The sequence below is a fragment of the Trachypithecus francoisi genome, unplaced genomic scaffold (genome assembly GCF_009764315.1).
Source record: "Trachypithecus francoisi isolate TF-2019V2 unplaced genomic scaffold, Tfra_2.0 Lachesis_group12, whole genome shotgun sequence".
NCBI classification, from domain to species: Eukaryota; Metazoa; Chordata; class Mammalia; order Primates; family Cercopithecidae; genus Trachypithecus; species Trachypithecus francoisi.
The window spans coordinates 23348280-23360603 of record NW_022681457.1 but is presented as its reverse complement, the minus strand read 5'-3'; the positions used below and the strand labels follow the sequence as shown (position 1 = coordinate 23360603).

General features: G+C 39.8%; 1 protein-coding gene across 5 annotated transcripts in view; it reads right to left on the bottom strand.

Annotated features, from left to right (window-relative positions):
• PATJ (PATJ crumbs cell polarity complex component) overlaps positions 1-12324 on the bottom strand; it is a 434245-nt gene that overhangs the window by 333333 nt on the left and 88588 nt on the right. For all 5 annotated transcript variants that reach the window (XM_033225088.1, XM_033225091.1, XM_033225090.1 and 2 more), the window contains exons 15-17: positions 10717-10851; positions 6612-6773; positions 61-192 (exon numbers count right to left, since the gene is read on the bottom strand). In XM_033225088.1, the coding sequence (XP_033080979.1) occupies positions 61-192; positions 6612-6773; positions 10717-10851 (429 nt within the window). The remainder of the gene's footprint in view (positions 1-60; positions 193-6611; positions 6774-10716; positions 10852-12324) is intronic.

Below are 12324 nucleotides of genomic sequence, written 5' to 3'. Positions count from 1 at the left end.
ACATAACTTTAATACAAACCAATCACTCCAAAGAAAACACCTCTACATAGGTTCTTATACCTGGTAATCCAAAATGCTGAATCCCAAACCTTTACAATCTTTTACTAGTTCAACAATCTTGACTTCAGGGGACCACAGTGCTAATTCCCCATCATCATCTTCTTCAGCATTGACATCCATATCGCGGTCAATCTGAAATACCAAAGAAGACAAATGCTTCAAAACATTATGCTTTCAATTCTGAAAAGAATGCACATATCAAGAATCTCACAGCTTCTTCTCAAACTGGGAATTCTCTTTGGCATGCGTAGTTTTTCTTTCTCATCTTTGCAAAAGGGCCATGCTCTGGGGCACACACATTCCAGGATAAGATCTTCATAAAAATTCAAGCACTTAAAAATTCAGACTGTTCATACAGTTTTTTTATTAATGTAAAGAATTTATTTCATTCAAAGTATTAACACTGACCTCTTATACTTCAATGAGTTCTGTCATCCCATTAGAAGCATAAAAGGAAAAATATGCAATTTAAGTAAACGAAAACATCATACATAGTAGAAGCTTATAAGATATGTTAAGTAGCGATACTTGGATTCATAATTACAGACAGAGACAAAGAAAGAGATGTCAACACAGAGATAGGCTGGAGCAGGACAGGGAAACCACTTCTGCTGGCTCCTGGAAGTTTTCAAGAAAAACTTTACTAGGAAATAAGGTGAGAAAAAAAAAAAATCCAAGTCTTTGGTCATTACATAAGTCTAAAATGAATAAAAATCACTGAGTTGAAATAATGAAAACCTAATCTTAGAAGAAATAGGTCAGCACAACTGCCCAGCATACAGTTCTTTTGTTACTTTTCTTGATTTTCCTCCTGAAAGTCCCTCTATTCTAGACTCCCTGTCTTTTTAGGAAGAAGAGTCATTGCTATGTGGAATTCCAGGAAGTTAAATGAGAGGGTCAATGGATCTACTATGCAGAAGAAAGGCTGCTTCAAAAACCTTCTGTTTTTATCCTAATTACAGCATTGTACTGTTGTTTTCATCTGATTGACATTCCCCAAAATACTCTAAACTTCTATCTGAAGCTCAAAAACTACCTTTTTTTTTTTTTTTTTTTTTTTTTTTGAGACGGAGTCTTGCTCTGTCCCCCAGGTTGGAGTGCAGTGGCCGGATCTCAGCTCACTGCAAGCTCCGCCTCCCGGGTTCACGCCATTCTCCTGCCTCAGCCTCCCGAGTAGCTGGGACTACAGGCGCCCGCCACCTCGCCCGGCTAGTTTTTTGTATTTTTTAGTAGAGACGGAGTTTCACCGTGTTAGCCAGGATGGTCTCGATCTCCTGACCTCATGATCCGCCCGTCTCGGCCTCCCAAAGTACTGGGATTACAGGCTTGAGCCACCGCGCCCGGCCAAAAACTACCTTTTATAGCCCAAGCAATGAACAAAATACCTGGCTCCTAAGCTAGAAAGGAAACTCTACGAGGGCTACCACAGAGTTTACCATGGTCATCAGCTCAACCGTAAAATGCCTGGCTCATAGTAGGCATACAATAAATATTTGCTCACTACATTAAAAATTACCTATCTTTCAGTGTGTTTCTCTTGAAACTCCTTCTCAATAAAGGTACCAAGTAAATAATTTTTTAAAGTAGACTTCCTAAAACTTTGGGTAACCTCAGTAAATAAAAATGCATCATCTCTACAAACATAATTTTGAAACACCAGTTTAAGAGCATCAATTTAATGTAATCAAAAAAGGGAAGGGAAAAATCCTATATAATTAGGAAAATAGCTAGTTTAAAAATTTTATTTTGGCCAGGCACGGTGGCTCAAGCCTGTAATCCCAGCACTTTGGGAGGCCGAGACGGGCGGATCACGAGGTCAGGAGATCCAGACCATCCTGGCTAACACGGTGAAACCCCGTCTCTACTAAAAAATACAAAAAATTAGCCGGGCGTGGTGGCGGGCGCCTGTGGTCCCAGCTACTTGGGAGGCTGAGGCAGGAGAATGGCGTGAACCCGGGAGGCGGAGCTTGCAGTGAGCTGAGATCCGGCTACTGCACTCCAGCCTGGGCGACAGAGCGAGACTCTGTCTCCAAAAAAAAAAAATTTTTTTTAATTTTATTTATGTATTTATGTATGTATTTATTCTTTCCAACATTTTAGGTTCAGGGGGTATGTATGCAGGTTTGTTACATGGGTAAATTGTGTGTCACAGGAGTCTAATGTACAGATTATTTTGTCACCCACATAATAAGCATAGTGCCTGACAGGTAGTTTTCTCATCCCCACCCTCCTTCTACCCTCTACCCTCAAGTAGGTCTCAGCGTATATTGTTCTCTTCTTTGTGTCCATGTGTACTCAATGTTTAGCTCCCACTTATTAGTGAGGACATGTAGTATTTGGTTTTCTGTTTCTGTTTTAAGTTGCTTAGGATAATGGCCTCTGGCTCCATTCAGGTTGCTGCAAAGAACATGATTTCATTCTTTTTTCTGACTGGATAGTATTCCATGGTGTCTATGTACCACATTTTCTTTATCTAATTCACTGTTGATGAACATAAGGTTGGTTCCATGTCTTTGCTATTGGGAAAATTACTGTGATGAACATACACATGCATCTTTATGGTAAAACAACTTATATTCCTCTGGGCATATATAAAGTAATGGACTGCTGGGTTGAATGGTAGTTCTGTTTTAAGTTCTTTGAGAAATCTCCAAAATGCTTTCCACAGTGACTGAACTAATTTACATTCTCACCAGCAGTGCTAAGTATTTCCTTTTCTCCACAACCTCCCCAGCATCTGTTATTTTTTAACTTTTTAATAATGGTCATTGTGACTGGTATGAGATGGTATCTCATTGTAGTTTTGATTTGCATTTCTCTAATGATCAGTGATATTAAGCATTTTTTCACATAGTGGTTGGCCGTATATATGTCTTCTTTTGAGAAGTGTCTGTGCGCGTCCTGTGCCCATTTTTTAATGGGGCTGTCTGTTTTTTCTCACTGTTTTAAGTTATTTCTAGATTCTGGATATTAGATCTTTGTCAGATGCATAGTTTACAAATATTTTCTTTCAGTCTGTAGGTTGCCCGTTTACTCTGTTGATAGTTTCTTTTGCTGTGCAAAATCTCTAGTTTAATTAAGTGCCACTTGTCAATTTTTATTTTTGTTGCAATTGCTTTTGGAATCTTCATCATGAAATCTTTGCCAAGGCCAATATCCACAATGGTAGTTCCTAGGTTTTCTTCTAGGGTTTTTATAGTTTTAGGTTTTACATTTAAGTTTTTAATCCATGTTGAGTTGATTTTTGCATATGGTGAAAGGAAGGGGTCCAGTTTCAGTCTTCCGCATAGGGGTAACCAGTTTTCCCAGCAACATTTTCCAAATAGGAAGTCCATTCCCCATTGCTTGTTATTGTCAGCTTTGTTAAACAGCAGATGATTGTAGATGTGCACCTTTATTTCTAGGTTTTCTAACCTGTTCCATTGATCTATGTGTCTATTTTTGTACCAATACCATGCTGTTTTGGTTACTATAGGCTTGTAGTATAGTTTGAAGTTGAGTAGTGTGATACTCTGGCTTTGTTCTTTTTGCTTAGGACTGCTTTGGCTATTTGGGCTCTTTTTTGGTTCCAAAAAAATTTTCTAAAAATTTCCTTAAAATTTAGAAAAATTTTAGAATAGTTATTTTCTAATTCTGTGAAAAAAGTCACAGAAATAGCGTTGAATCTACAAATTGCTTTGGGCAGTATGGCCATTTTAACACTATTGATTCTTCCTATCCATGAGGATGGTATGTTTTTCTATTTGCATCATCTCTAATTTCTATCAGCAGTGTTTTATAATTCTCATTGTAGATATCTTTCACCTCCCTGGTTAGCTGTATTCCTGTTATTTTGTTCTTTTTGTGGTTATTGTGAATGGGACTGAGTTCCTAATTTGGTTCTCAGCTTGGATGTTACTGGCGTAAAGAAATGTTAACTGATTTCTGTACAGTGATATTGTATCCTGAAACTTTGCTGAAGTTGTTTATCAGATCTAGGAGGTTTTGGGCAAGAGACTATGGGGTAGAAAAACATTTTTTAAATTAGGATTGGTCCAGATCTTAAAATGTCACTGCAGGACACAGGTGGTCAATAACTGATCCACAGTGGACTGAACCTAAACATGGGAACAATATGAAGCTGAAAACTTGAAATGAGTGGAAACTTTATGGATCAATAACATCTGCATATTTCAGTATGATGTGTGGAAGTGATATACTTAAAAATAAAACACTTATATCTTCCAACAAAAAGTAAAGTTCCATTGGCTAATACAACATGATTGATGTTTTACTAGGGCATTTAATACCCTCACTGATTAATGAATATTAGAATTTTGGCTGAGCTGCCTAACCAGATAGGGTTTAAGAATATACGATGGTATTAGGAGAAATGAAAAAAAGAGACAGATGGAAAAAGAGCCAAGATTTTAAGAAACCGCACACAATTACAAAACCTGTGTTTATAGAAATTTCAAGGCATTCAAGGTACGTAAGATATTATACTGCAACCTGAAATATATCACTTTGATACAATCAATTCAGCATAACTCCTGTATTTACAGGATGGAAAGCAATCAACTAATGGGCAGCAAGGTTGACATTTAGCATAATTCAAAGCTGTTGTTCACCATTGTGGTAAAGCATGACAGACAGGGGCAGAAAGTCAGCAAGTGGGGTTTGTGATTTACACACCTTGCAAGATTAGATTAAAGGCATTGTTATCAGCCTTCAGAGGGAACCCACCACCCACATTTCATTTTGGTAAGGATAGCAAGTCACAAAAGTGTGGCATTTGAGTACCCTCCTTGAAACAGTTTTTACAAAAGTTAAACATTTTTTTAAAAAAGAGTCAACCAGTAATCAAAAATTTACCAAGCCCCTCTTATATGCCTAATATAGACTAAAAACACCATGAATAGAAAATAATTTTAAGTTATGGCCTTCGCCCACTATGAGCTGACAGTCTTCTTGGATAAACAAGATTAACACATACTAAAGTATCTATAAGACAGTGCTAGATTCTTATGTACTTCAGGACATAAGAAAACAAAAACGGATGGACTGGCAAAGACTCAAACAACCATAGCCGACTGTTATTGAGCACTTCCCACGTGCAAGGCATTATGTTAAGAACATGCTCACATGACCGCATTTCCTTCTTGCACAAACTCACGAGATGGGTAAGTATGATAAGTATCACCGTTTTTCAAAGGAAAAATATGAACAGAAAGTAATTTGTCCAAAGATTCACAATTATTAGGTAGTAGGGGCAGGATTAGTTTCACGTGTACTGAAATCCAGAGCTTAAGTAAAAGGCCCTATGAATGTAAACTGGTGTTTAGTGGAATTACAATGTAAAAGAGATTGAAAAGGGGGGAAAGCAGCATAAAAGATGAGGTTACAAATAGCATAAGATGGCAAAGCATGTACTCAAAACTCTTCCACTGGGTACAGTGGCTCACACCTATAATCCCAGCACTTCGTGAGGTTGAGGTGGGAGGATTGCTTGAGTCCAGGAGTTTGAGACCACCCTGGGAAATATGGCAAGACCCTGACTGTAGGAAAAAAATTTTTAGTTACCTGGGTGTGCTGGCATGTGCCTGTGGTCCCAGCTACTTGGGAGGCTGAGGCAGGAGGACTGCTTGAGCCCAGAAGGTCAAGGCTACAGTGAGCCATGTTCAAAACACTACGCTCCAGCCTGGGGAGATCCTGTTTAAAAAAAAAAAAAAAAAAAAAAACAAAAAACTCTTTTCATAATCATAATGCTCTTTAAAAAAAAAAAAAAAGAGTACCAAGAGCATATAAAGTGTTATTCCACTCTCTGGTCTTCTGAAGGGTTTTATAGCAATTTCCAGACTCACTTTGAAATGTATCATACAGAAGTCTTTTTTTTTTTTTTTTGAGATGGAGTTTTGCTCTTGTTGCCCAGGCTGGAGTGCAATGGTGAGATCTTGGCTCACTGCAACCTCCTCCTCCCGGGTTCAAGTGATTCTCCTGCCTCAGCCTCTCAAGTAGGTGAGATTACAGGCATGCGCCACCATGCCCGGCTAATTTTTTGTACTTTTAGTAGAGACGAGGTTTTTCCATATTGCTGGTCAGGCTGGTCTCCAACTCCCAACCTCAGGTGATCCGCCTGCCTCGGCCTCCCAGAGTGCTGGGATTACAGGTGTGAGCCACCGTGCCTGGCTGAGTTTCATATTTTTAAGGCTCTGAAAAAGGGAAGTACATTAGATATGCAACACTCACAAACACCTTAACATTATATAAGACAAACTGAGTTGAACTGGAAGCCAAAAGTAATGAATCCAGGCAATTACTAAAAAAAAAGATTCTCTAAAATCAAAATGCACGTACATCAATGTTGCCAACATGTCAAGGAAAGGGAAGGAAAGAATTTTTTGATGTTAAATGAAGAGTAACAATTTGAAAAGCTATGCATTGCTGCCTTAGTCAAGTAAAAAAAGAGCAGAGCGGAATGGTTTCCCCTCTCTTCATATTGCAGTACAGTCTTCGGGGCATCTTTGATGAACGGGCCTGCCTGTGGGAACCGCACTATATTCATTTAGTACCTCCATCTCAGGAAGACAGGTTTCAGCGCGCCTTGGTTCATCTACAGAAGCCTCATCCTCAAACAATCTCCGACAGCAAACCAAAGTGAAAGGGGGGGGCACTTCTTTAAGAAAGGAGACTGCTTCTCGGCGAGATTTTCCATAGAGCTGCGTGCCATTGACCTAGGAAGACAAAGGGATAAGTCAGAACTGAGGTAGCCCCACACGAAAAAACAAAAATCTCTTATTTATATCAATCTACCAAATGAAAATAGGACATCATTTTACTTTCCCTGTAAACAAGGGGACTCATTTTAATCATATTATGATAAAATAATATGCAAATAAAAATGTTAGAAATCCTTAAAATTTTTAAAATCTAAGGCTAAATCTTTGCATGTCTTGATGGATAAAGTATAAAATGCATGCAGAGTATGCCCTTACTGGGTAAGGATCTACCTAATTTTTTGCAGCACTGTGGTTTCTCCTTTCAATACTCCAATGTCATATTCTCTCACCTACCTCTACTCAGCTCTCCTTAAACACACTAAGTATCATTTACAGCCCTTTAAGACTGTTTCCCTTTGCATTTTCATTTTATAAGAATACCATTACAGAAATTTAAGGATGTTAAAAAAAACTGTTTTATTTACTACTTAAAGTATAGCTAATAAGTCTAGAATACTTGACTGTCAAAATTCAACATCAGTCCACAATATTTTTTCACATCTCATACACTCTTAATACCATCCTAGAAAAATAACTTCTATTGAAAAGAAATATACATAACTTTGCATCAGTTACATTCTTATATGCTCTGCTATACAGCAATCAAGTATACATAGAAAATACCAAAATAATTTTTAAAATAATTTTATTCAAGTGTCTCATATTGTTTAAAAGAAAAAGGTATTCTTTATTAATGATTAATCCTTGTCACCAAAAAATTACCTAAATTTCATATTACTTTTGGTGCATAATAATAATACTTTGCACCAAAGATGATTTGGCTACATAATTCTAATTTTTCATATATATGACTTGAGCTCAAAGGGTCCTGTCAGTTCTAACTATAGGTCTCTAAAAGCTGATCTGTCTGCTACTCCCAAAAAGCTGAGGCATGAACAGAATCCAGACAACAAATAATCTTTTCGCATCTGACTCCTACCCTCCAGGGAGGGTTGAGAAGCATTATTTGCTTTAAAGATATTTCTAGTCTGGCTAATTTCTAATAGGTGCCGTGCTAATGTTCAGATAACTGGCCAGCCTGACTTTACTGGGAGAAGCCCTTCTACAAATCTTTCACTGCACCAGAGAGGAAATGGACACTGGGTTGCTGGAAACCTTCAGCAGCAGGCTGAGTCTCAGGTCAACCATCCCTGGGAACCACTCTCAAGCCTGTAACATATCAAGCACTTAGCCGTCAAGTCAGACATATCTCCCTGCCTCTTAATTATTTACAAAGAAACCACCACATGGTAAAGAGACCCACGTGTACTTTAGGAAGCTAGCTCTACTGGAAAGTCTTCAGGACAAATGAAGAGGTGTAAGGGGACAGCAAGCTCAGCAGCTGATGAAAGGTTTTTCCTTGGAATAACTGCAAGTCAACCTTTACATAAGAAGAGGCAGGGAGGTACCCATCACTGGTCACACCGTATCCATGATTTCAGCTGGTGTCACAAGTGCACAAAGTTCTCAAATCAACTAAGTGGGTAGTAACTTATACTAAAAAAATGCAAGGAGATAGAATCAGATCAGGAATTCTATCCATACATGAGTATGAGTTTGTGTTTCACTTCAACAAATTAGAAAGTCACTTTTCAGGTTTTTATCTTGGAGTACCTTTAAATATTTATTTATCTCATTACTTATTCATTTGAATTGTCTCCAATTATTATACCAGTGCCTGGTAGTCCTCCTCACTGCTCTGTTGCTAAAGGGATTGGTCACATTTCCCATTACCAACTCCTATCTAAGGGGATTTATAGCTGCTGTAAATAGCTGTTCTGGGATGAAACTTGGCACAGTGTTCTAACCCCAAAGCATATTTGTGTTTCTTGTTTTAAGTTCTAAGGAGTACATTAAACACACACACATACACACACACACACACACACACCCCACACTTTGAGTTCAGGAGTTTATTTGGCTAACTATACTGAGATTTTTAAATTTTGTATTTTTGGTTATTCAGAAGCTAATTTTTATTTTAGAATTCACAGTATTTCTCAAGGTCCATCAACTTGAGAGCCTCCTAAGTGCTATCAAATCTCGATTATCCCAAGTTTTTGACTGGAAAATGCACACACACATACACACTTCCAGAGTACAGAACATTGCACAAGGGCGGCCCCACTATTTTACCACATCCAACCATCATCCCAGCCCATAAAGCTTGTTAATATGCCTTTTTCACAGTGATGATGTTGCCAATACCCTGTAATGAGATAACGCTTTATAATTTACATGGATGGTATTTCATTAGATCCTTATAAGCTCATAGTGAAGTGGGCATTTATTGATGAAGGAACTGATCCTCAACAAAGTCAAGTGACATGCCAAGGGACACATGCTAACCTGTGGCAATTCAGACCGAAAGTAGCTTTTCTGACTCCAAATCTGTGCTTCTTTCCTTATCTCAAGCTCTTTCACCAGGTATCTATATTTAAGAATTCAAAAAATCTTCACACTACCTTATTATAGCACATTCTTCTACAAGGTGGTAGGCCCATGGGATCCTAGTCTTGGCTAAAGCATACAGAATTGAGCTGATGGCTGGGATCACCTATACTTGCTCTACTGTGATCCAGCCAACATTTCTTTAGCACCTACCACATACTAGTAGTGATTTATACTCAATACCACCAAATTTCACACTTAAAAATGGTTAAAATAGTCAAGGCGTAGTGGCTCATGACTGTAATTCCAGTACTTTGGGAGGCCGAGGTAGAAGAATTGCGGCCGGGTGCGGTGGCTCAAGCCTGTAATCCCAGCACTTTGGGAGGCCGAGACGGGCGGATCACGAGGTCAGGAGATCGAGACCATCCTGGCTAACACGGTGAAACCCCGTCTCTACTAAAACATACAAAAAACTAGCCGGGCAAGGTGGCAGGTGCCTGTAGTCCCAGCTACTCGGGAGGCTGAGGCAGGAGAATGGCGTAAACCTGGGAGGCGGAGCTTGCAGTGAGCTGAGATCCGGCCACTGCACTCCAGCCTGGGCGACAGAGCGAGACTCCGTCTCAAAAAAAAAAAAAAAAAAAAAAAAGAAGAATTGCTTGAGGTCAGGAGTTCAAGACCAGCATGGGCAAAATAGCCAGACCCTGTCTCTACAAAATAACTTAAAAAATTAGTTGGGCATGGTGGCGCACAGCTATGGTCCTAGCTACTCGGGAGGTTGAGGTGGGAAGATTGCTTGAGCCCAGGAGTTTGATGCTGAAGTAAGCTATGACCACACCACTGCACTCCAGCCCGGGCAATAAGAGTGAGACTCTGACTGTAAAAAAAAAAAAAAAAAGGAAAAAGGGTTAAAATGGTAAATTTCATGTTACATATATTTTGCCACCAAAAAAAAAAGTGGACCAGGTGCAGTGGCTCACACATGTAATCGCAGCACTTCGGGAGACGGAGGTGGGTGGATTGTTTGAGTCCAAGGGTTCGAGACCAGCTTGGGCAACATAGCAAGACCCCGTCTCAAAAAAAAAAAAAAAAGTGAATTAAATTGGTTATGCTCATACCTCCACTTCTCCCAAGCAAATGTATCTCATTTCTCAACACCTAATAACTACATACTACAGCAATAGTCTCTAATCTACAAATTATCATGTATGATATCCGCAAAGATATGCCCGTGCCCAGCCAATAAGAAGAGGAAGACCAAAAAGAAAGCATAATTATTCTAACAAAATGCAGGGCATTAATCTGCAGTAAGAAGCCTAATACCATTCCCTTGAAAACCTCTAAAAATAAGCAACTTACTACATCTTAAAACAGGACTCCAATACCCTACCCTCCCATGTTTATGACATTGGAACTGGTGACACTATAACTCAGGTGATTTGTGATGAGAACACATTTTTCTAAAACTTAAAAATTCCTGCCTGTGTCTTTCTTTCCCCATAAACTTTACCTCAAGCAGCTCATCTTCTGGCTGTAGGAGACCCAATGTATCAACAGGACCACCAGAAACAATTGAAGAAATATAATGGTGCCCATCAAAGGAATCCACTTCCACACCAAGCCTCAGAGTGTGAATAGGCAGCAGCTGTAGCAAAACACAAAGCAATGATCAAACATGACAACGACACATCCAGCTATTCATCCTCCATCCACTGCAATTCTGAAGTGAAAAACCCCACCTCTTGAATCAGATCACCAAAATCCTAAAAGAGGACAATAATGGGAAAATTAGCTTCAGGTAAAACATGAAGTCATTGGTCATCTTGTTCTCACTTCTCTTTTCCTTCCAGATTCCCTGGAAATGAAGAGACGGACATATATAGTTTTACTTTCCATTCTAAGCTCCAGGCAGTCCACACTTCTGGTAGTCCCCAGTATTTATGCTGTGCTTCACTCTTCTATGGGACTCCCCATCCCCCAGAACATCTTAACTTTCCTTTATTATCTAATCAACTTCTACTCACACTTAAATGCCATGGCAGGAAGCCCTGAGTTTATGTGCCTCCATCTGGGGTTCAAGACCACTCTGTGCACATCTCCATCACAGCTCACAACACACTAGGCTTAGAATTTGTTTTGTTTGTTTGTTTGTTTGTTTTGTTTTTTTTTTGAGACAGAGTCTTGCTCTGTCGCCCAGGCTGGAGTGCAGTGGCGCGATCTCGGCTCACTGCAAGCTCCGCCTCCCGGGTTCACGCCATCCTCCTGCCTCAGCCTCCTGAGTAGCTAGGACTACAGGCGCCCGCCACCGCGCCCGGCTAATTTTTTGTATTTTTAGTAGAGACGGGGTTTCACCATGGTCTCGATCTCCTGACCTTGTGATCCGCCCGTCTCGGCCTCCCAAAGTGCTGGGATTACAGGCGTGAGCCACCGCGCCCGGCTGTTTTTTTTTTGGTTTGTTTTGTTTTGTTTTTGAGACAGAGTCTCGCTCTGTTGCCTAGGCTGGAGTACAGTACAGTGGTGCAATCTCAGCTCACTGCAACCTCTGCCTCCTGGGTTCAAGCACTTCTCATGCCTCAGCTTCCCAAGTAGCTGGGACTAGAGGTGTGCACCACCACGCTCAGCTAATTTTTTTGTATTTTCAGTAGAGATGAGGTTTCACCACATTGAGAATTCCTAGTTTCTTGATTGTCCCTCCTCCACTCCTTACCCGAATGCAGAGTCTGTACCTTGAATCGCCATAACCTCAGCCCTGGAACAGTACCTGGCACTAAATATGGGCTCGTTAAATGTTATTTGAAGCAATCCATGAAAAACAGTGCCTCATTTAAGATGTCCTTTTCCATCTAGCCAACTTAAGTGAAAACATTTCCGATTTGGGAAAGGCAATCGCTTATCCATTCTAAGTCTATGAGGATTCATATGGGCTAAGATACAAGTCAAGGGCTGAGAAACTCTAGCCAATGTCGAGTAAAGAGATGAGTGTCTTAGTTGCACTCATCTTTGTTGGTCGTCACGGTCAAGGGCATTCACCAAACTCCATTCCCCTGACTTTCAAAGACAGACTTAATGATTTCTCATTGTGGCCTTATAATCTCAAACATGGTAAATGGTACTCATG